This window comes from Triturus cristatus, chromosome 4_1 (assembly GCF_964204655.1).
Source record: "Triturus cristatus chromosome 4_1, aTriCri1.1, whole genome shotgun sequence".
NCBI lineage: Eukaryota > Metazoa > Chordata > Amphibia > Caudata > Salamandridae > Triturus > Triturus cristatus.
Window position 1 is genome coordinate 1,062,586,295 of NC_140585.1, and position 25,357 is coordinate 1,062,611,651.

At 41.7% G+C, this 25,357-nt stretch overlaps 1 protein-coding gene across 1 annotated transcript in view; it reads left to right on the plus strand.

The window, feature by feature from the left end:
• The window catches only part of ALG12 (ALG12 alpha-1,6-mannosyltransferase), a 90,579-nt gene that overhangs the window by 27,725 nt on the left and 37,497 nt on the right, over positions 1–25,357 (plus strand). Inside the window, exons 4-6 of the mRNA XM_085654047.1 lie at positions 1,658–1,831; positions 11,958–12,152; positions 18,596–18,699. Coding sequence (XP_085510173.1) covers positions 1,658–1,831; positions 11,958–12,152; positions 18,596–18,699 — 473 coding nt within the window. The remainder of the gene's footprint in view (positions 1–1,657; positions 1,832–11,957; positions 12,153–18,595; positions 18,700–25,357) is intronic.

Here is a 25,357-nt window from a genome sequence, read left to right on the forward strand (position 1 = left end):
TCTACAGCTCAAGTCATGGCATACTTAGACAATTGAAGCGTTATTTACAAAGGCCTTGTAAAGAGGCTACAAAGGCTTTAAGATCTATAGACAGAATTTGCCTTAACCTGTGTACTCTGCATTAGATAAATCACAAGACAATGTGCAGCATTCTGTAAAATTATTCAATAACTAAATGCATTATTTTGTTAGTGTGTATCCCTGACATTCATGCTTTTGAAGTAAGGCTACAGTGTGTTCGATGAGATGCCATGGGTAAAAGACTCGGGAGACTATTATTGTATGCTTTTTGCCACAGCGAAACCCTGTTTTGCTTTTGTTTTAGTTCGGAACCATTTATCGAGACTTTTCCCTCTTGTTCTCTTATGCTTCTGTGCCTTTTTCTGTTTGCGTGTCAGTCTCTTATCCAGTCGAGATCTCACAGTTGCCCATCCTATTAATAGCCGTTGGTGTGTTGGATTTGTTCTGATTATTTACATAAGACTCCTACCTCATCCTAGTCCAGCAAGGTCTGGTTTAATCTCAATGTGTGGCGCAGTCGTAAAACCTGGATCCACTTTAATTTTTTTTCTTAAAGACTTTAGTAAATCATTTGAATACTCTCGTAATCTGTGACTAATCAGTTTCTCTGCTATAGACCTAGTTGCCCTTTATTTCTCTGTCTGCACCTTGCACTTATTGCAGCATCATGGATAAGACATGTTTTAAAAGGCTACGTTCAGTGGGTGGCACAATGAGTGCTGCAGGCCCACTAGTAACATTTAATTTGCATGCCCTGGGTACATATAATACCAGTTACTAGGGACTTTCAAGCAAATTAAATGTGCCAATTAGGTGGAAGCCAATTGAGAGATCACAGACACTTTAGCACTGGCCAGCAGTGGTAAAGTGCACAGAGTTCTTAATCCAACAAGAACAAATTCAGCAAACAGGAGGGGTCAATGCAAAAGGTTTGGGGTGACCATACAGATGGGGCCAGGTCTAATAAGCACAGAAACATCAATTCCTGTATTTTTATCCCCAAAACTTGTAATCCCTGTTATTTTCCTGTTATCCGATTTACTGGGACAGCCGGTAATGCCGTGGCAGCAAAAATGAACAAGTTTACACTGATACACTCGTAATCAATGGCTAAGTAGGCTGCTCCTGTGTTCCACTTGAAATAACATAGATGTAAATTGCTTGACCTTTGGGACAAAACAGTTGTTAAGCACTTCAGTGGCAGATTATCGTGCGATCTGCCTGCTAGTTATACTGTATCTGTTTGTCAGTCGACTCCCTGATTGACTATACATTTGTTTCAATTGAGTTGTTTAAGTTCTTGAGTTTTATGTGGATACATTTGATCGCATCTTTTATCTTGACCTCACTTTTTTTAAACTTGATTCTACATTGTTTCTTCTAAATTCCTAGTAAAGAAACAAAGTTAAACGTGAAAATAAGTCGCAACATCCAGCTTAATAAGGAAGAAACATACGTTTTTATGTATTTGCAACAAAATAAGATTTTTTTATTTTTACAAAATAGCTAGGTATATAAAACATTGCCCTCTGCCATCATATATACCTAATCCTAACCCATATATATCTAAATGTTTTCGTGTGGTACAATTGTATATCTCTTTTTATGCCATTCTATCCTCTGTATCCCTCAAAAGCAAGGGGAATCCTGGGACTCAGTGTCATTTATGCACTCTGGAAGCTACAGAAACAAGTTCGACGGATGTTTGGGTCAACAGTAGCAACCCTCTTCTGCCTGATAACCGCCTCTCAATTTCACATGATGTTTTACTGCACGCGAACGCTTCCAAATGTCTTTGCCCTTCCACTAGGTGAGTATTACGCAGCTTGGTTTTTGTGATCTTTCTGTTTCTAATACTTATTTCGAGAAAGACTTGTAAATTCAAACTGTGAGAAATTAAAACTCGTTGTGCTAATGCAACGGATTGTGATTTATTCATTTCACCTGGATTCTTATATATAAACACAAATAAAAAATGTGGCCACTATTTTTAAGTGCAATTATGTTTTACTATTTTCTAGAGTGCACTTGTGACATTTATTTGATAGGTCTTGTCCTGTAGTGTGAACATGGCCAGGAGAACTTGGATGTCTGTTCTTGTCACCAGTGATGATGTGTCGGAGAGCACATTAATTGATCTCCCTGATGGCACAAACATGGGACAGGTTGTTCAAAAAGGTTATAGGGAGGACTCCTTATATATGTCAATCTCCACAACGGGGACTGTGAAAATTTAGTAAATTCCATCTGTAAGCCAGAATGGCTGACTGGACTGACAATGGATGTGTATGGGTGAGCGATATATATATGATGGTAAGATGCTTCATGCTTTTAAAGTAGTTAGGTTACAGATGAGAACGTGGGTAGAACATTTCCTATTGCATACTAGAATGTCAAGGGTGGCAGAAGACCGACAAAATGGGTTCTCCGGTAGAGTCCCAGAAGCGGGAACAATTGTGGAGCTTATCGATGACAAAAAGTGGACGCCTGTTGTGGTCCCTATTTATATGGCACTGTATGGTGATCGCCTATGACAGGAACTGACAAAGCTAAGTGGGAGACAAGCTGTAAAGTGCCAATGTTGGATAACAAATGAAATAGGATACTGATCTAGACCAAAAATGCGTTGGAATATTCTTGATTTTGCCAGACTCATTTTAAGTGTTCCCAAAGGTCCTATCTTACATCTTTCCTATAGGAGATCTGGCACACTGATCTAGGAAGCTGCCCCAGATGGGTTTTTAGAAAGGCACATTATTTGCCCATGATAGGTTGAACAACTATCTGGGAGAGTGCAGTTGGCTTTATTAAGCCGGCATTGGGTAATATGATTAGTCGAAACACAGAACAATGTGTGTTGTGGCTACACTGATGTTCAAAGATAAAAACACATGTAGCATTGAATGGCTGTTTCGGGTCTCCTCCTAACCAAGAGGTGCATTGGTTTACACCCAACTCTTTGTATGACCTTTGGTGCAAAGTTATAGGTTAATAGTCAGTAGCTGAAAAAGTTCAACCAACCGATCCTGATGCTAAGAGATGCCTTGTAATGTCGGAGGGAAATGTGCAGGGGCTTGGACATCATTGTTGGCTTGGATGGCTCTCTCTGAAGTACATACAGGAGGCTTCACACTGAGTATGTAGCGTGCTCTGGGAGAATTTCCCATTATAGTTTATCATGCATTTGCTAACCCTTGTGGAAGTTTATGAATAATTTTCACCCATGCATTGAGGTATAGATAGAAGTTGTATGAATGCATCGAAAACCTGCTACTGGTTGATTAGAAGCTACTTTGACTGACGAAGCAACATTTTAGGCTGAACTCCCTTACAGCATGGGATAGTTTCTGAGCTTTCCCTTTGGCCTGTTATTGTAGCCCTGCGATGTACAAATAGTACTTCAACAAGGTTGTCAGGGCAAGATTCGTTTCCTGTGTTCTGTAGGGAAAAAATTCCAGTCAGACAATGGTTCACATTTTTTTCGGTATTTATAATGAAAGGTGTTGTCACTCCATTCATAAGAGTGAGTGAAAGAACAGCCAACACGTGTTTCACCCCTTTACATGGCCATCCGGCCTGGGGCTTCCTCAGGGCTGTACCGATATACACAGTAAAAATTATAAAGTATGAAGGAAGAGTGGTTGGGGGTGGTGTGTATCCCATGACAGAGAGCCAGGAGGGTGTTGAGATCAGTGAGAAGGGAGGGAAAAGAAAAGGTAAGGAGGTTGTTTAGGGGAAGGTAAAGTGGGAGGTTGATTGGTTAATTTTTCAGCAGTGAAGAGGTTAGTGGGGGGGAAAGAGATGAGAAGTGAGGTGTGTATGGGGAGAAGGAGAAAGGAACACAACAAATAGCGTATGGTATTTTAGAACAATAATGTGGGATAAGAGATCACAGTAGTGTAAGAGAGAAACCAGTATGAGAGGCAGAAGAAGGGAAAGAGGGAGAAAGAGAGAATGGGAAAGAGGCAGGGAGCATGTAGGACAAGTGCGATACGTATTACATTGTTTCATACCCAGGAAAAATTGGAGCGAGCAAATCATAAGAGTATACATGTTAAAAATTATTATATGTACAGTAAATAATGCTTGGCATGAGTACGGCATAGTATGCAAATTTTTCATCATGAGTTAGAGACGATCACACCAGAAGAAGATTAGTTAGTATTAGCATGACATACATCAAAAATAACAGTGAAATAGAATTTACATAAGGAGAATCCCTGATTTTCGGGTAGCGGGTCAATAGAGAGGTATAATGGATATAAACGGTAATATTGCATACATCAGTTTTGATATTTCATGAGTATTAACAAATTTTCATCAGTTCGGGTAACGGGTCATGCATAATTGACCAAGGTGTTGGAAAAAGAAGAAAGCGTGAGCGAATAAACGTGACAGACAATAAATAGGAAAATGACATTTTGAAAAGATTGGGCCGCGGTATAGTTACATATGTTGTTTACACGGTGCCCAGTTCATCCGGGATCAAGGGTATCCAAGGAAAGGGGGAGGGAAAAGGAGGACGAGACTAGTTAGTCAATGGGAGGCAAGGTGTATATACATCAGAGGAGATCTTCCTGTGAGTAATGACGGATTCTGAAAACGTGGCTAGGTAGGCAGCCAAATCATTAATTTAAATTCAAAGTTAGTTAAACAGGCTCAGGCAGCAAGATTTGTGTGATCTGTCTATTATGGAGGATCTCAGTGCATTAGCTTTGGAGAAAGATTTCAGAAAAATACTGGTGAGGTGGTAGGGATGGCTTGTGCGGTGAGATAAATGGTAGTATATATCATGTGGAAGCGTACTGTGAGGGATTTGAAAAGAGGGTCATGGAAGCTTGGGAAAATAAATATATAATACAACATAAAATAAAAATAGTGCTGCGTGTTATCTAGTGCGGAGACCGGTACCAGGTTTATCAGGACCGCACATAGATGACCGTGGGTTCTGTACGTTAATACGGAGGGGCACGCCGGTGGTTGGAAAAACTCGCAATTATCATAAGTGATTGTGAAAGTCTATACGATGAGCTAGCTCAATTCAAGGCACATTGGGTGTCGGGCTATACGCAGGACTATCTGCGACAAAGAAGTCTAAGTGCCTACCATTGTTTAGCTTTAAATCCGATGAATCCGTCTCAGTAATATTAGATTCCTGATACTTCTGAGAGAACAATGGTGAAAGGGTTTGAAAGGCGGTCAAAAGGGGAATAGTACGGGGGGAGAAAGAGGGAAAACGGATTGCAGGTGGCGGCCCCTTACCTCTTCAATATCAGGCGTAATGCAGTTTCTGAAGGACTCTTCCTGTAACGATCGATTCGCTGTATGTTCAGTTCGGCGGCAATTTAAAGTTAACAAATGTAATGCTTCCAGGTCGCGACCCGGAGGGGCTATTCGTGGTGCTAGCTATGGGCACCATCTTGGAATGGTCTAAAAAGTTTGGCAGAGAATATTTCTAAAGTTCTAACAGTTAGTTCTGTTAGAGAGGCGTACCATAATGAAAGGCAAGGGGTTGTAAACCAGGATCTAACAGAGGAGGAGCCACACCTCATTTAGGACATATTGTGGCTAATGTATTTATTATAGATATGTATTCGTGTAATTTAGATTTAAAGAATGCCCCCGAGCGGTGGGTAATTAAGGGGCAGCGGGATTTATTAAAATTAGCGCGAAGAGTTTTTAGTGAGGTCATAAAGGGCAGGAAAATCCCGGCAGATAGAATTATGAAGGATCGAAATGAATCAAGGTTCTAGTATCCTAGTGCATATGTGAAGTGTTTGTAGAGAGAAGGATTGGTTCAGGCTTGTCTCTATGTGGATTTACTTAAAGCAGGCTAAAATGGACAGACATGGGCAGACAGTCTGATGGGGTGTCAAAGGAGGGAGAGACAGTAGGATGTATGTAGTACAGTCCCCCTCGTTAGGCCAAGACTTCTGTTTTATACTGTTCATCTCCCAGCCATACATGCATTTCTGCATCTTTATTTAACCCTAGAGCCAATGTCTTGAATTTCAGAATAAGTTCACTTTCTCGCCTCCTGAGTCTTAGTTCGCGATCTCCCCATCTTTTGGCTAGATGGACAATTTCCAGGCCAAAGAAGATAAAGTCTTTCTTGTGTGGGTGCATCTTGTGGAAATGTTCCGTAAGTGCGTGGCCGGTGTTATGCTTGTGTATGTTGCGGAAGTGTTCTTGAATCCAGGTGCGTAGTGGTCTTATCGTGCTTCCAATGTATGGAAGGTTGCAAGGGCAGATAATTGCATAGATAGTGAATTTGCTATTGCAGTCGATCCATTCTTTGATGGCAAATTCTTTTCCTTGTGTTAGAGGTACCTGCGTGGTTTTGCTTCTACTCAATTTGCATATGTTGCAGTTTTTACAGGTGTGGAACCCTGGTGGTCTGTCTAGGAATGTAGTGATGGGTTTCCTTTTGTCCTAAAATTCTGCTTTGCATAGGAGGTTCTTTAGGTTGGATGCTCTTCTGAAAGTCATTTCCGGATAGGTTTTCAGGTGATCAGTAAGGCTGGGTGTTTGTTGTAGGAGATGCCAGTGACGTTTCAAACTTTGTCTTATTTGGTGGTGGCCATTATGATAGTCTGTAATGAAACGGATTACGGTGTTGCTCTCTCGTTGTTCTTTGGGTTGGAACATTTGTTTCCGTTCCATTTGGGCCACTGTGGTGAGGGTATTTTGGAGTGTGTTATGATCGTACCCTCGTTCGCTCAGTCTCAATACAATTTCTTGTCCTTTTTCCTTGAATACTTGATCCTCGCTACAGTTTCTGCGTGTTCTTAAAAATTCCCCTTTTGGGATGTTCCTTACATTATGACGTGGATGACAACTGTCTGCTCTCAGTATAGAGTTGGACGCTGTTTCTTTTCTGTAGAGTTTACTATGTAAGGTGTTATCCTTAACATAGATTGTGATATCCAAGAAATTGATCTCCTTCTGTGAGTATGTATGGGTGGTTTTTATCCCCCACAGATTTCTGTCCAGCCGTTCCAAGAATCTTTGGAGTGATGTCACGTCCCCTTGCCAAATACAAAGAAAATCATCGATACATCGTCGCCATGGTACTATGTGGGGGTAAACTCAGCAAAATATTGATCCCACAGCCAGAATTTTTCCACGTGACTCATGAAAATACATGCATACAGCGGCTCTAATTTGGCTCCCATGGCGGTTCCACGTTTCTGCCTGTATATTTTGCCATTGAAGCTGAAAATGTTGTTCTCCAGACTGAATTCCAACATCTCTAGGATCATTTTGTTGGTTTCTAGAAGATTGGCTGATTGTGTCCTGAATGATAGTTGAGTTGCTTTGATGCCATCACGATGTTCGATCTAGGTGTAGAGACTGACGATGTCCATGGCTACCAATACAAAGTCGGGTTCCCACATGATGTCTTGTACTTTTTGGAGGATATCCTTTTTGTCCTGAATAAAAGACGGGATTTCCCTCATCAATACCTGCAATTTCTTGTCTATGTATTCCCCCATCCTTGAGCACGCTGAATTGATCCCTGCTATAATTGGTCTTCCAGGAGGTGGGTATGTCCCTTTATGTATTTTGGGGAGGGGGTAAAGGGTCGGCATGGTGGGGTGTGTTATGTATAGGAATGTTTTTTCTGTTTGGGATATGAGGCCCAGTGTATACCACTTGTCGATCTTGGTTTTGATTGATTTCAAGATATCCTGTGTCGGATCACGTACTAGAAGTTCATAGCATGTGTCTGTCAAGAATTCCTGTCATACAAGGGAAACACGCCCTTATGTAAACAGGAGAGCTGTTACATAACTCAAGGGAAACACGCCCTTATGTAAACAGGAGAGCTGTTACATAACTCAAGGGAAACACGCCCTTATGTAAACAGGAGAGCTGTTACATAACTCAAGGGAAACACGCCCTATAAAGGGAGGAACCGGGAGGTACAAGGCTGTCGGATATTGTGTTTACACCGACGTACCTGCTTCGTGAAGAGCAGTGTTCCGGAGTGGTGCTCCAGTAAGGCAAGAACGGAGGTAGGTCGAGTCGTTACTCCCTGGGCCGTGTCTTGCCCCATCGTCACCTGTGAAGGACCCGGAAGCTCTACCGGTCAACCATTGAGCTTCGCTTTTTGACTCGGCTGAGTCCAAGCGCAGTGGCGCTTTTGCTGGTTGGAGTCGTAACTCCCAGCCCGACCAGAGACACAGGGACTGCCAGCTGTAACGCACACCAGGAGGTGTTTGCCGCGTTACAGACTCGGAAGTCCACAGGATCGATCGAGCGGCTGCTCTCGGTTCAGTCTTCTTGCTTGTGATTGGGGTATCGGTGACGCATCACCAGGAGGTGACTCCGCGTCCCGGTGCAGTCTGAGGAAGAGGTTGAGCGGCTGCTCCCTTCAGGTAGAGACCCCGGCTGGGTGTTTCCCTGACTCCTCGATTCTCCCCAACACTCTTCGTGCCCCTCACAGCCTACCGATTGGCATTGTCGGCCATTTCATTTCTGCCCTCTGTTGGCATACGCCGGGATCGGCGTATATGCAGAGGACGGTTAGGACCATCCGTGCTGTGGGCTGGTAACGTACTTAGCCTGGAGGATTCCAGTGACTATAACCTTTGTTTGTTCTTTGTATTTTATTTGCCTTCATTAAAAGAACTAACCCTTCACAAGTGGTTGCGTCCTCATTGTCGTGTCTGTTAAACGATCCTGAGACGTTCAGGGCGTTACAGTGTCATCTCCAAGTTGTCGATTTTGCTTCGAGGATGTAGTCATCTGTGTGTGTAGTGCTACGGGTTTCCTCCCTTCTCTGCTTCTTTCACGATGAGACCCTTCCTGTCTCTCAGTTGTTTGATTGTTGTCCTCTGTTCTTGTGGAATATTTTGGGGTAGATATTTGCATTTTCTTTGGTATTTGTTGTATTCATGTTCCAGATCATATGTGACTGCCTGGTAGAAGGCGTCAATACTATTGCCTGCGGGTAGTTGTGGAGGGAAAGTAGATTTTTTGGTGAGTTCAGTATCTATGGAGATGTTAGTTTCAATTCCTAGTTCCAGAGCTATTGTGGTAAGTGTATCAGTATTGTTCTCTTCCTCACTGAGATGGGTTAATTGGTCAACATGTTCCAGGTCTGGAATGGATGGCTCTGAAGTTGTAGTTTGAGGCGGGAGTTCTTGTCTCCTGACTCGGTCGGCAAAGAAAGCTTTCAGTTTGAGTTTACATGTAAATTTGAAAAGGTCTATTTGAGTTTTTGTAAGGTTCCAGGAGGCAGTGGGACAGAAAGAAAGTCCTTTGTTGAGAATATTTGTTTCTTGGTTTGATAGATTGATGCAGGATAGGTTCTTGACCAGATTTCCGGGCGTCAAGTTCTACTTTCCATCTCCTTTTTTCTGGACCTCGTAGTCACGCCTATTGTTGGAGTCTGTTGTCATCCATATTGTGGGGAACCTGCCATTGTTTTAGTATTTGTGATGTTAGGGGTTCTGATACCGAGTCGGTAGTGCAATACTTCCTCTAAAAAATTGTACTTTGCATCGTGGATTTTCCCCTTCCGGGCAGGGTGCAGGTGATTCGATTTCTGAGCTGGAGGATGCCCCTGATTGTTGTCCACTGCGGTCAGGGTTTATGATACCCTGTGGTTTGGTGTTATATTTCTTCGTGAATGTATAGACTCTACCGAACTGGTAACCGAGTTGATCGTGCCTGAACTTGCGGTTCTTTCGCTTGATGATGTCTTCTTCGAATTCGTCGATAATCTGGTTCAAGATTTCGTAGTTTTTCTTAGTAAGTTCTCCCCAGTTTTAATCTTCAATATGTTTTACTAAGATCATCCACCTCTGTTTTGGCTTTGTTATATTCTTCCTCCGTGTGGTCAATTAGTAGTCTAATCATGTTATTTGAGCATTCTTTGAGGTTCTCTTCCCATCTTCCAATGTATTGAGGGTTAGTGGTGTCTGATGGGGGACAAATCAAAATCCTTAGCCCACGTGGGATTCTGTCCGCCTCAAGGTATTTTTTGAGAGATTCTGCTTCCCACCATTTTGTGGTTTCTCCTTTGACTGCACGTTCCAATGTGTGGAAGGTGCTTCTAGCAGATGTAGGATTTGGTTTGGTCGTTGTGTTCCTGTTAGTAACAGGATTTGTAGAGAAGGTTTCTTCAATTCTGGTGGAGCATTGTGCTCTGCGATCTTGACAAAATGCCATGAGACGAGAGTTATGATTGAGGCTATGTTCGCTGGTGTGATGGACAGTCTTGGTTTCGCTGTTAATAAAGGCAATACGTTGAGCTCGCCGGTTTTTCGGGGATTTGACCTTGTGGAGTAGTTCTATGAGATAAGGGGTCAAAAGTCCCAATCCCTTACTGGCCGTATGTTGAGCAAAAATTTCTTGTTTTGATACTTGCCCTTGACAGGGGGAAAACCCCTAACCCGCTAATGTAGATAAGCTTCAACAAGGTTGCCAGGGCAAGATTAATTTCCTGTGTTCTGTTGGGAAAAAAATTCCAGTCGAACAAAGGTTCACTTTGTTAGGTATTTATAATGAAAGGTGTTGTTACTCCATTCCATATGTCTGTTATGCAACGTTTATTGGTAATTAATATGAATAAATTGGAAAAGGCGTTAAAGGAATAAACAAGAAACCTGATTATGTTTAGTCATCTATAGCAAGCTTGCATAGAAGTTACAGGAATTTGGTGTGAGAACTAAAGATGCAGGAAAAGGTCTAGCGGAAAAATATGCTGTGGTGGATTTCTTGAGAAAGCAAAGATGAGCTGCAGATAAAAAGGGGAAATACGAACAATTCCAGTATTGTGGTTGCCTTCCATGCTGTAGGAGACCTGGGAGGTTGAATAGCTAGAAAACAACGGGCTTTCAGCTCCCCTATGAACTATTTCCATGCTAGTAGAAAGCAAATGAAGTATCAGAAAGTGCGGTTAGAGAATGTTTTATCATCATGCTTCAGCCTTGGTGAGTTCAGGAAATCGGTAGAAACTAAGCCAAAACGTAGACATCCCTTAAGAAAAAACAACGTAGAGCCCGAGGAGGGTGTACAGTGGTCATAATCTTTAAGAAACTTGCTCCTGAGACTATCCACATTGAAAAAACACATTGAAGGGCAAGACTCCATGTCAGCACTTGATAGGAGAAAACAAGACATGACGTGACTGCTGGACTTAATTAACTGTGAAGGAATCAGTTCGCACCATACCTGATTTAAAGTATCTTATAAATGGTAAATAAATGTTTTTACATATGTGGAGCACTTTTATATTTGTGGAACCCAGAAACATCCTTCGCTACCCCCACCCCGATGGTGTTAAAATTAATTTAAAGATAGGAATGCAGATAATTCCTAACACAGCCCCTCTGTAAATTTAGATGCACGTCTGATGTAAGAATGGCCAGCTCAATGCTTTATACATCTCCATGCAAAAGTACTGTGGCTGTCCTCCTGGCTGCTAAGGCTTCTAGTAACAATTTGCCCCCACCCCCACCTCCTGCGTCACACCAGGGAAGGTACTGTTAAGGTCTTGCACGACTGTCTAGCATTTCCTTGCCTGGAACCAGTCCTGACTGTGAGTAGCGGTGTAAGGACATAAGACAGATACAAACTCTGCAGAAAAAATAAGGACCCATGCAGAACATCTCAGAACACTCCCAGTTTTCAGTGCCGGGTACTGGACCAACTAGAGCAACACACAAAGAGAGTGGAGGGATTTTTGCTTGAGAAATCTCCAAATTAAAAGGTCCTCCAAAAAAAGAGCGTCTGTAGGATGGAAACCCTGTCTTTATGGTGTAAGAAATAAGGTACGAGATCGGCTGAAGCAACCACCACACACTTCGTCAGAAGTCATCTGTGTTATTCATGAACCCTGTTATGTTTTTGATCCCAAAAACTGTGATCTGCATGACATCACAACAGGCTAACTGCAAATGTGGCTCTGTCATTTGTTGTTCCAGTTTTGCTGGCATTCAAAGCATGGTTGAAGTGGAGTCCTGGCCCATTCATCTGGCTCTCTGCATTGGCAATCATTGTCTTCAGATCTGAATTGTGCATTTTGTTAGGACTTATGCTTCTGATCTTGTTTCTCTACAAACGAATAACAATCTATGAGCTCTTCTGTCACGCCGTTCCAGCTGGCATCCTGTGTCTAGGTAAGTGTATCACAGAGCATGTCACTTTTCATGAAGTAAGTTTATGAGTCGCATTTCAGCGCATTAATTGTTGGCCTTGCTTTTTCGTGATGTTCTCTCGAGTCTGGTTTGGAACAATTGCCAGTTTGCACTGCAATATACTTTGTCTAGTGTACAGACTTGATCAGCTACCTTTCTTGTTATGTCTGAGTCATGCTTCTTGAGAATCCAGAGATATTTGTTTATGGAAGAAATGGTGAATAATCATGCCATCCAAAATAATCAGATAGCTTCACAAGTACATGTATGGAGATCTCACCTATTTTATAAATTAAATTACTTCTTTCAAAGTACTTTCAGGTTCCCCCGCCCCCACCCATTAGCTAATGCAAGCGTAAATCAATGTAGCAGTAGCATGTATTTTTTATGAAGGTAGATACTAACCCCCAGTCATGCTCTGTGATGATACTGGTTTTTCTGAGTGTGTACAATACCAACATTCAGTCACCTATATGTAAATGAAGGCTTACGATTATGCAAGAGGCAAGAACACATTAACATATACAGCCCTGTTAGTGAGCACCATCATGGCATGGAATATGCTTTTTAACACTTCCTAAGAATTTTTCTTGCTAGTTTATTCAAAATATCTTTCCCATTCCCATGATTTTGTGATTGCTTGTAGATTTTTGCTGACAGACAGGTGGTATATTGATATATGATGGGGAAAGAAAATACAATTAGATACCATCTCAACTGAAACGACAAAATGATTGAGAAAAATGTTTTGTACATTTTGGCAAGAGGATAAACTTGCAATAGATGAATGTAGATCTGTGAAAGAGAATGGCGACTATAGGAAAGTCACCAGTCTGATAATTTTATGTTGGGGGCTTTCTGTCAGTTAGTGTGACTCACCAGTGGTAAAAGCAGATTCCATCCACCAGGAGCACAAAGAAAACGTGATACCTCATAGAAGCTAACAAGTTTCACCAAGGCACTTGTAAGTTGTACTTTACATTGAATTCAAATAATTTCATCCCAGATTTCTAAAGTGATAGCAGAGGGTGTAAAGTAGCCAGCTGGGCTTTGAGATGGCCATTGATCTCTGGAGCTCCAGTGCAGCTTCCTTTCTGTGGCTGTGGTGAGAGGCTGTGGGCTACTTGGGGGAATATCATGGCAGTGTCACCGGGGCAGAAAGTGGCTACTAATCCAGGGATTGCCTATTATGGACCATGCAAAGACAAGACCCCAGAGAGCCCCAAGTCTGTGGGCCTAAAGAGTCTTTTCCAAAAGTGAGTCTATTATAATGGCTTTACTAAAAGATCTACAGAGTTTTTATCAATGCTTTCACATCAAAATGGCAGCACCAAAGGAGGTTTTTTTTTAAAAAAAATATTTTTTTAAAGAGTTTTGTATAGCGCGAACTTGACCCGAAGATATCAGGTATCCGAGCGCTTTACATGAGCGCCAGTTTCGTTAGAGATGGACACTTTCATTTTTGTTGGGCACTGAGAGATTAATCAATTTGGCCACAATCACAGGATGTTGAGCGCTGTTGCCGAAACTCAAATCCGGTTCTCCAGCTTGGAAGACTACCACTCTAGCCTCAAGGCTACATCCTCTCCCCTTGCCCAACAATGTAATGGTTATGGAGAAGATAAAAGGTAGAGTAATTGTAACTGAGCAGAGAGTGAGGCGACTTGAGGTGCTTGTCAGAGTGCACAGGTAGGGAAGTTTGTTATGAAAAAAGAGGCTAGACTTTTTTAATTGACATACAGTAACGTCTTTTACAGAATATTGTCTTTGTCACTATATTGACAAGGTTCCATAAATAGGGAGTATCAAGTTAGTATTTTCAACTCCACATCTACCTCACAATATATATCATCAAGGGAATCAGATGTGAATTAAGAATATTAATATTATGCTTCACTCTTTAGACTTACTTTGACAATATTTTCCACATGTGGTGTACCCTGAAGTACTTAATGTAGTTCAGTGGGAACTTCTAAATGTATATGTTTTTAACAACAGTGAAACAAACAGAATTTACAATCCAAAAATATATTTAAAATCTGTAGGAAACTTTATCCACTCTTGTTCAGTCCATTAGATATTCACAGCCAACATGAGTTTCACTGTATGAAATTCCACTATTGGAATTCCACTTCTCAAGTGCTTGGAGGTAGAAGAAACCTAAAGTACATATTATGTTTTTTGGTGTTTTAGAAAACACTGTTTACAGGGTGGTCCTGGTTTAGATATTTGTGTAGCTAAACAGGTACTGAGCCGATATGTCCACAGTAGCTGCTTGGAATTATATGTTTGGTGCTTATTAAAAAGATTTAAAGCTCAAATGATAACAAAGACTACATATCAAGTTAAGAAAGGTTATTTGGATCATTATCGCCAAAGTGACATATATGTTGTTTTGTTTAGAAAGACATGTCATATTTTTGTATACCTGAAATGGAAGATTAGCAACAAACTAAGAGTGGTAAACCTGCTTACTGACATCACCCATGACCCTTCTTCTAAAGATAGTTGGTAAACAATTTCTTCTATATTGCGCTGTAGAGATTACGCAATCCACAGGAAAAAGCGATAGATAGATGAAGTGCTGTGTAATTATGGTTGTATTCATGTCACACCTGGTTTGTTGTAACTACTTGTACATAAGTATATAGATTAGTTATCTCATATGATTATTATGGATGAATTCTGTATCCGTATCCATGCATGTGACATAAGACGTTTTACCAACTATAAGAGTGCAGCATATCTTGTTGATTGTTTGATTCCATATTTTCGTCTCCTCCGTGTGTTTTGAACTGACCTTTATGATCAGCAAAAATGAGGTCATTTCCAGAGCTTATTGCCTTCATTGCTGCTATGTTGAGTCTTGCAATGGATGCTGTCTGGTGTTTTCTGGTTGGAGTTGAACTAAGATCGCAAAACTTTCAACACCAGACACTTTATGGCAAAATGCAGTGTCTCCTTGTTGACAACATAGTAGCCCTCTGTGTAATATATTATGGACTAATGGCTATATGTGCTATCTACTGTATTCAAATTACTGGTTGCAATTTGTGACTGGTATTTTTGCAACCAGTAAATCATTTTCCGAACCAACCTATGTACAAATAAGTCGGTTAAGAAAATTCAGATTTGGAGTGGGTTGCAACCCAAACTATCTCATTAATATTCATGAGGTAATTTGCAAATTATGATCAATTTCAATCGGAGGCCATCACAGGTATGGATGTCTAGTGAGGTCGGAAGACCACTATATCTGTGATTGCCTTTAAATAAACCAAACTTTTTTTTTTTTTAAAGCAGCTCGTTTTTCACAGAGAACACTGGTCTACATTTAAAAAGAGAAGTTTATCTTTAGTTTGTTTGAGAATTGGCAGTGATCTTTTGAACCAATGTGTACTGCCTAACTGTTGGAAATGGCCTTTTTTTACAGGGTTATCCCCAAACGTTTTGATTTTTCCTCCTATTTTTCCCTGACCTGTTTGTGTTGGTTTTAGGACTCTGGCCACTTTACCACTGCTAATCAGTGCTAAAGTGCATATGCTCTCTGTGTAAATTGTGTTCTGGATTGGTGTTTGCATGATTGGATATTTGATTTACCTGTTAGCCCCTAGTAAAGTGCACTGCGCGTGCAGGGCCGGTGAATCAAATGCTACTCTGCGGCCTGCAGCACTGGTTGTGCCACCCCCGTGAGTAGCCCTGAAAACGGTATCTCAAACCTGCCATTGCAGAGTCTGCGCGCAGTGTAACTGCCATGTTGACATGGCCAGTGCACACACTGGCCGGTCCCTAACCTTCCCTTTTCTTACATGTCCGACATCCCTCCGGTAGGCCCGAGGTACCCCTGTGGGCAGGGTGCAATGTATGTGAAAGGTAGGACATGCCCTGGTGTGTGTGGCATGTCCTAATAGTGAATTACAGCCCATTTCGATTATTTTCACTATTGCAAGGCTACCAGTTCCCCATAGGATAGAATGGGAGGTTTGTTTATAACATCTTATGAACATAACTGGCCCAGGGAATTCTGTAAGAAAATAGAATTTAGTATGCCTGAACTCAGAATCTAAAGATGCTTCTTTTAGTGAGGGTGATTTTTGCATTCTTTGTTTGAAAATACCACTTTTTGAAAGTAAGTATTTTCTTGCTCAGTCAACCTGTGTGCCACGTTGGAATGTGGATTGCCTGTCTGGGTTTTGGATGACAGAAGGCTGAGGGGCCGAGGGGCTCCAGATGGTCTAGGTACGTCAGGAAAGGGCTGAATAGACCTGGGCTGCGATGGGGGAAGGTGGGGAGATTTCCTTGCACCTCAAAGGGCCTGGTCTGCCTCTGACAAGGCCGTCTCCACCTCCTGCCATCCGTTCACGCCAGAGAAGGCCAACCTGGTTCTTGCTGGGCACAGACATCCTCTGCCTGAAAGATCAAAGGATCTTTGGACATAAATACTGGGTCCCAGACCCCTGAACTTTAGAACTCATCTGGAACAAGAAGACTGCCAAGGAGAAGAGCCGAAGAAGCTGCGAAAAGTAATGACTTCTTTGCTGGGTGCTTTGCTTGGCTGACCTGCAGTGGCTGCTTCTGTCTTGGGCAGTGGAAGGCCTGGACTGGACTTTCTGCAACCTAATTTGTGAGTCTCTCCAAGGGCTTGAGGTAGTGCTTGCCCCCTGTTCATGAAGTCTCAGGAACAGCAAAGACTTCAAGTTCTTCGACACGCAGCACTGGGAACTGTGTGTTTTGTGCTGCAACCCAAAGAACACCAACTCGACGACGTCTACGACGCCGCTGCCAACTCCGTGACCTGAAGGCACCGCAGAGGGCAATGCCGGTCCGCAACCCTGGTCTCACCGACGACGCCTGTTGACGCCGCCACCGAGCCGCTGCTTGCACCATGACCTGTGGGCTCCCCACTCCGCACCGCCTCGCTTCACGCCGAAGCTTTGGCACCGCAGAGAGCACCGCCGCACCGTGACCCTGGTCTCACCGACGACGCCATCTGACACCGCCACTGAGCCGCTGCTCGCAACTTCCCTCTGAGATCGACACCGCTGTTTGCACCGTGGTTCGGGGGCACCGCTCGTAAGTTACATGACTCACCGCCCTCATCCCACACCGCAGCCTTGACCTACCGACGCCGGCACCATCGACTCCCGTTCATCCGCTGACGACAGTGCTTCAGCAACGACTACGCCGCTGATTGAACCATGACCTGCTAGCACCGTGGCAAGCACCACCTTCATCTCGCACCGCGACCCTGGTCTCACCAACGCCATCTGACGCCATCACCGAGCCGCTGCTCGCACCGCGACCTGGGGGCACTGCACGCCGCACCGCTGTGCTTCGCACCGCAGCACCCGATGCCTGCCAGCGCTCCTGGCTCCATCAGAGAGGAGCTCGACCTGCAACGCGAGTAACTTCAAGGGCCACGACGACTCCTGCACTGACCTCCGGAACTGAAGCCTGCGGACGCCGTGTCCTCGGAGACTCACCCCAGAGGTCCCCAGCGCCCTGCATTTCTAAAAGGTACTGTTTGCGGGTCTTCCCGACACCGTAGCTGGCCTGCCACGCTGCGGCCAGCCAGAACTTTTTTAGATTTGTTTGCTCATGACACTGTGGTAGCCCGGACGGAGCTATCCACGCAAGGAACTCTTTTTAATAAGCGTATTTTTGAACTGTGAACTTTTAAGTATAGTATGGTGGATTTTTTTATCGTTATTGGGTCTTGTTTTAATTATATAAACATATTGGATATTTTTCTGAACTAGTGTGGTGTCCTTTTGTAGTGCATACACTGTATTACTGTTGGTTATGTGCAAATGCTTTAAACACTGCCTCGAAGATAAGCCTGGCTGCTCGTGCCAAGATACCAAGGGGGTGAGCAGGGGTTATTTTAGACGTGTAACTCCCTTATCCTGACTAGTGTGGCGGTTTTTGCCTGGCTTTGGCCCACGCCCTAGCCTGCCAAAAATCCCCTTTCTAACACCAACAAACTCGTTTTAATTGACAAAGGGGAAGTCCTTATGGAACTCTATTTTGGGAATGAGTTACCATCCCAACTTGCAGGTAACTGAAATTTCAATGTTTTGCAATCGGATTTCGGTCACAAAACATTGATACGTATGAAATTGATTCGGTATTTTGGAAGAGTCCTTTACACCACACCTCTACCAGTTACCAGATCAGGTTCCATTCAAAATCCCATTTTAGGATTCAGAAGACCTTTTTGGACTCCTAACAGGGGATTAGTACATAGCAAAACCAATTTTCATGGTTTCAAACGCCGAATCTGAGAATTGCAGTGGCTGACATGCTTTGTACATCTGACGCCTTGTTCTGTATTCTTCAGCCAACCAGTACCATTGACATGTATTGACATTTTCTCAAATAAGATTGTTAATGTTTGTTGGTCCTATTCATTATTTCTATCACAGGACTAACCATTGCAGTGGATTCCTTTTTTTGGTGGCGGCTCCTTTGGCCAGAAGGTGAAGTACTTTGGTACAATACAGTTCTAAATAAGAGTTCTGACTGGGGAGTATCCTTTGCGTTATTGGTAGGAAACACATTGTTTTGCTATCACCTTTCACCTTCATATTAATGGTGTGTTTAGCTGCTTGCTCGGTTTTGCTGTTTAACTTGATGCAGTGTTCCTGCACAAATTGAAGACTGTAAATGTACTAAAATATCAGAGTGTAGAAATCTAAAATTGAAAATATATGGTCTAATTGACCGTGCATAAATATCAAAACAAAGCTAAATGCTCTGTCAGCCACTTCCTCAAAATACTTAAGGTCTTGGGTTACAATACTAAACTGCCAGTCCTACAACTGATGTATAATGAGCTTTGCTGCATTTAAGAACTTAAGAGGTAGATATTTTTATAAAGTTAATATTTAGGCTGTCCACATTTTGGAGGCTTGCGTCTCTGCAGTCTAAATTTGTATGTTTTCCGAAGGAAGTCCACTTACTTTGATCCTCAGCTAAGCTATTGCGGGAAACCATAATGAATGTAACCTTAGCTATGAAAGATTGCTCTCTACCGTAGACAATGTCATGTTTAACTGAACAGAATGGTACAGCACGAATACTAACAATATTGTCAGTTTTATTCCAAACCAACTTTCATAGTCTGGAAGAAATACAATCTAATGAGCCACAGCTGTGTTCCTTCAAAAATTAAAGTAGTTTGTGCCTGTTGATATGAATAGTTATTGTGTAAAACAAATGGTCACATACTTCTCATCACCTGTTGTTTCTAAATTTACTAATTCTCAAAGCCGGAGTGTTTCTTATTGTGAATGCTCATGATTGGTATGAAAAATTGCGTTCCTGTTTAAGGGGGTGAAACCCTACCAACACAGCAGCCACAATCTTTTTGAGTGTGATGCTCAAGCAAACCCCAAATTATCCTGTGTTCAACCATCTGGTAGCTTCGCGCAGAGGCTTAACTTAGAGGCAATGTGTAAAGTGATTTTGCAGTACTTCAAACTGTAAGAAAGTGAAAACACAACACAAGAAAAATCCAACACCAATTTAATTCAATTCAATAATCTTTATTCGGATACAGATCTCCATAAAAAGCACAGTCCAAACACCACCAACAGAAATAAAATTCTTGTTAAAAACGCGGTGCATAAAGTCTTTGGTTAAAAGGAACTTCCAGTAAAAAAGATTACAGTTGTGTACAATATTAAAAGGCATAATATATGACAACAAGATCATGATTAAGATTTACAAATTGATAAAAAAATAGCAGCGTTAAATAATTAGTACATTAAAAGGGTTGGACAGACATATAGCATCAACATCACATTAAGATAAAGTGCAATTGGTTGTAAACAGTTTTAGCAGCATAATATAAGTGCAATTGAATTTTAAGCTTTCAAAATTTTCCGGCCTACAAATAGCGCTTTAATTGATGTTCAGCTAAGAGGATAGAAGTAACTGTATACGGAAGAACACTATTATGTGTTCGACTGCCCTTATCACATAAAAAATTGCTCATAGAGGTACGTGAGCTCTCAGGAACAAGCTGACAAGAAAAATCAAATCGTCGCTTTCGAGTCTAAGGATCTCAAGATGCGCTGTGCTATAATCAATGTTAACAAATGCCTTAAAATACGGAATCAAGTATTGTTTTGTGTACTTTCCGTAAAAATTACAAAAGAATAAGAAGTGTACTACCGTTTGGTTGCTGTCGGTGCCACACGGACAGGGCATTTGCTCAAGATTAATGTTAAATCCCAAGGGGAAGCAAAGTGAGTATTTTAAGGTGCCGTCCCTTAGGCGAAAAAGCAGTCTCCTCTCCCAGCGACCAATGCTCTTCAAAAGGTATTTAGATGGCATATGCGTTTGAGGGCTATTTAACTCCAGTATGGACATGTACCTAGCGACTGAAGGTTATAGACGCTCTGTGGCGTTTCTTTCGTTGTTGTAAGATTCATACAATACACCCATGAGGGCTCTTTTATTCATACCCTCTAATGCTAATGGGTTTAAGAAGATACGTTCAAGGTTCACGCTAGTTAGGCTTTTTCTAAAAGCGAAAAGCCAGGGTATGGATCCTCCCTTGTCGCAGTTGAGGCAGTCTACAATGATCTCCCTTGTAAGGGTTGCTGCTGGGTTTAGCCATATTTTTTGCCAAAATATAGCTGGGCGTGACCTAATAAAATCTTCTATATAATGCAAATTTAGTTCCTTATGACATACATAGTCATACACTTATTGTTGCTGATGATGCATGTACACCGTACGATGACCTCAATGTATCACAACATTGTGTATGACTGTAATATGTGGCGATTGCCGGGTTGAAAATTGAAATTTAATTAAATGTTAAAAAAAAAAATGACATACATAGTTCGGGGAGGAAATTCGGGCCCCTAGAAATTTCCTGCAAAATCAGTTTTCCTCTTTGGATCCCACTGCAATTTGTAAAACCCCAGACTTCAGCGCCATATGTGGCGGTGGGGATACACTGCGATTTATAAATCTTCATTAAGGGTAAAACTACCTCTGCCTGTGTTTAGGTTGAGGAAGACTCAAAATAGAGTTAGTTGCTTTTAAAAACTTACTTCTGCTGTGGGCAGCATGAGCTGCCCAAGATCCAGTGTCAGAAAATACTAAGCCCAAATAGGGAAAAGTGCGAGTGCGTAGTAGGCGTTCATGGCCTGAGGTTATTGAATTCATACAGTGTTTTTTTGGGCCACAAGTCATTATGGAAGATTTATTAAAATTGGTGCAGAGGTCTAGGTCTGCCATAAAAGATACGAAGCCCCCAACTAAAGTGCGCAGTGCGTTCGGAGTGCGGCCCATAAGGACCGCATCATCCGGATATAAAAGCGCGGGAAGTACATTTCCATACATTTTTGGTACGTCATTAGTGAGTTCTGATAGGGCATTATGTAATTCGTTTATATAAAGAATAAATAGCAGAGGGGCCAGTACACATCCCTGTCTGACCCCTCTACCAATAACTATGTCCCTGAGACCTCCCCATCATTACTAATCCTTACCCGTGCCTTCAAGTCCCTGTGCAAATATGCCAGAAAGTGAACCAGAGCCTCATCCAACCCATAGTTTAAAAGGACCGACCACAAGCGTGACCTGTTGACAAAATCGAACGCTTGAGGAATCCATAGGTAAACAATAGACATTTCCTACCAGCGATCATTGTGGACGGAGGCAGAGTCCAGCAACGATTAGATTTCAGATACAAAAAAACTAAGAATGAGGGTTTATTTAAAGTGTTGGTGAAGTATCTCATATTCTGATGGGTGGTGGTGAACTATAATTGGTGTCTGCAGATAAATCAGTGCAGTGCATTGAAAGGTTTGACAATGAGAGGATTTTGGAATTCTAAACATTAAATATTTCTCACTCCCTAAGCCGTTCAAGATCCCACTTGAGGCAGCTTCCTACCATCCATTATCAATGGTAAACCTAAATTACAACAAGCTCCTGGATAAGATCCTGCTAAACAGTAGAACTCATGCCTACCCGACTTACTTCACTGAGAGCCATCGAGATTAGTACGTCTATTCCACTTACCAGATAAAATCCTGATAGCAGCCAAAAAGGCAGCAGTGCAACTTAATGGCATGGAAGAAGCATTCAACAACTCAATTGGGTAATTTGCAGTCATGAACGTGTAGCAGTTGGAGACTAGTTCAGTTTTTATACTCACACCTGACTGTTTGTGTGCGCCGTCATATCAGGCTCTCGGGAGGTGCAAAAGGAGACCAGGCAGAGTTGGCCATTGTCTTCTTTCCTGCTCGCCTTTCTAATGGAGCCTCCTGCAGAAATAGTCAGGAGAGAAAAGCATGCAAGGGAACAACAATTAAAAAACACTCCCACATAATTTAATTTTAATGCATGGGAGCCTGCAATCCCTCTATAAAGTTCTGTCCATTATATCCTTATTGCAGTCAAATTGTGAGGTCTCTAGTCCCCTGTAAAAAATAATGTAGCTGCTCAGCTGTAATAAGTTATTGGAAATGACTTGTGGTGTCACAATGCCTCTGTCAGAGCCGGCAGTCAAGGTGAAAGGCAGGTCGCAGAGTATGATTCATAGCTGAAGTTTAAACAAAACGAGAGCTGGATTTTCATTCTTCTTATCTGTTTTTCTACAATGAACAGCTGAAGAGATATTAATGATGGCTTGTTTATTTTTCCCACACTAAGGGCCATATGTATCAAAATAGAGTTTTGCGATTCTCAAATTGCGATTTAAAGCGAATCGCAATTCGAGAATCGCAAAATGCAATGTATGTGGGATTTGCTAATAATTTTGCGAATCCCACCTATTCCTTATTTGCGAATTGCAAATTGAGATTCGCAAATAAGGAATACCTTCCCATTCATTCCTATGGGCTAGGAGGCCCATAGGAATGAATGGGAAGGCATTCTCAATTTGCGATTAGCAATTAAAGAATCGCAAATTGAGAATTCAATTTCAAGGGTGCCGGGGTGTCAAAAGTGCACCTCTGAAATGTGCATTTGTGCACATGTGGCACACATACATGCCCTAAGGGCATGTATGTGCGCCACGTGGTACTTTAAAAAATGCAAAATAGTGCATTTTTAAGTGAAATCGCAATTTACCTTGAAGTTGGTGTTAATTTGCGATTCCTTAAGGCCAAATCGCACTTTCTTTTGTGCTTCTTACATTGCATTTAAGGAATCACAATTTGCGACTCCTTAAATGCAATCGCAAAATAGGGAATCGCAAAATTTGCAATTCCTTTGCGAGAGGGTTTTTGTGTGGTACATTGCACACTGCTAATTTGCGATCGCAAACGCTGAATTTGCGATCGCAAACGTTGAAATTCTGCGAATCGCAAATTGGCCTCATATATATGGCCCTAAGTCATTACAGAATGGAGAGCATTTCTGTATGTTTCTACACATTCTGAGGTACAGCATTTTCTTAATCTGACTTGCATGAAACTAATTCTAATATCTTTTTACAACAAAATGCGATCTACTTTTTAATGTGTTTGAATTCACACTACAGATTCTACCTTGCTACTTCATGTCTGCAAGCATACTATTTTTCATATGAAAGTGCAAAACACCAAGATTTAAGCAGTTTGTGCTAAGGGAGATGGTGCGACCCTGTATTATAAGGAAAGAAAATACCCTCTGTCGTACGGTAAACAAATATTGCAAGTCACTTCAGAGTTCCAGAATCTTATAAAGGAACTCGACCTTTGCCCTCATTCCTCTACGTGGTCTTGGAACTCCTCAGTGACTTACAATATCCTTAAAATGTACGGCATTGGGTACTTTATCCCACTTATGAACAGATGACGTATTATTACACATCCAGGATTCTTCCTCAGATCTTGTGCCACTTGTGTCCACACTTGAAAGTTTTATCAGGGTATCTGTCCTAAAAGTAAATGAGAGTACATCTTGTCCGTTATAACCGAGCACCGGACCAGCACAGTGAACACAATTTGCCTACAATACCCCTAAAGTGGGAAACCATATCCTTCAGACACCTGGCAATTCAGGTATACCATAAAGAGACGGAGACCATAAAAAGGAACATATGTAGAGCACTGGAATACAGCCAAGTACTGTTGGAAATGGACCCTCAATTGCACCAAGACTAGTAAGGCATAATTTCTGAAGCTGCCACTGTAGTGTCACTGTAAGTTTAAGAAACTAGCGTGAGTAGTTAACACTGCTGAATGGCATATCTATAAAATCTTTAAAGTGCCAGGCCCCTTTGCACACACACATTCAGCAGCTTAATAAAAACATTGTATAAATTCTTGACTTACAACTCTCTTGAATGGCTGACCAGGCAGGCGTGGAGAAGTGATAGATACAGAACCCCCAACCCATATTACATTACATATGCTTCTCACTCATTGCCCAAATCAGAAGGCTATTACTATATTGTATCAAAATGTTCAGAACACATCAAAGGTTAACCTGGACCAAGAGTAGATGGTACATATAAGTAGATAGGCAACTGACAGCTTCAGAATGGGCATCCATATTCATGTTCCCTAAGCAAGCTTTAAGAAATGAAAACTTCAGACTAATGGAATTCAATATTTTACACAGAATTTACCTGATACCAGTACGACTTCACAAAATAGTACTGAGTGTCTGCCCACGATGAAGGAAATAAGATGCAGACTTCATACACATGATGCTGTAATTTGCAATTAATACAAACTATTGTGCATTAATCACGAACTTAGTCACAGAACTGTATGTTAGACCTAATCTGTGTAAACCCTATGTATGCTTACTTGGGCTGATGGTGATACTGAAACAAAAACAGCTATTGTGTAGTTTTGCTCACTTTAAGCAAGGGCTAGTAAAAAGGCAAATAGCTATCAATTGGAAATCCACAAATACATCTCATATTTTCGTGTGGAAGAACAATCTGTAAAAATTGTCTGAGGTACAGAACACACTCGTAATCACAAAAAAATAAAGCACTAGAAACCAGTCTGAAACGCCATATTGGCATCGGGGATGGAAAAATGATGACAGCCCCCTTAATGTAAACACTGTGGAAGAAACTGGAACATATACATTGTTAGAATCGATTAGAAAGAACACATAATGTACACCTATCCTATTGTACATAAAGAACCATCAGAACAAGCACCTTGAACATAAAAGTCAAGTAATAGCTACGAAATATCAAATCACATGGACCACATACC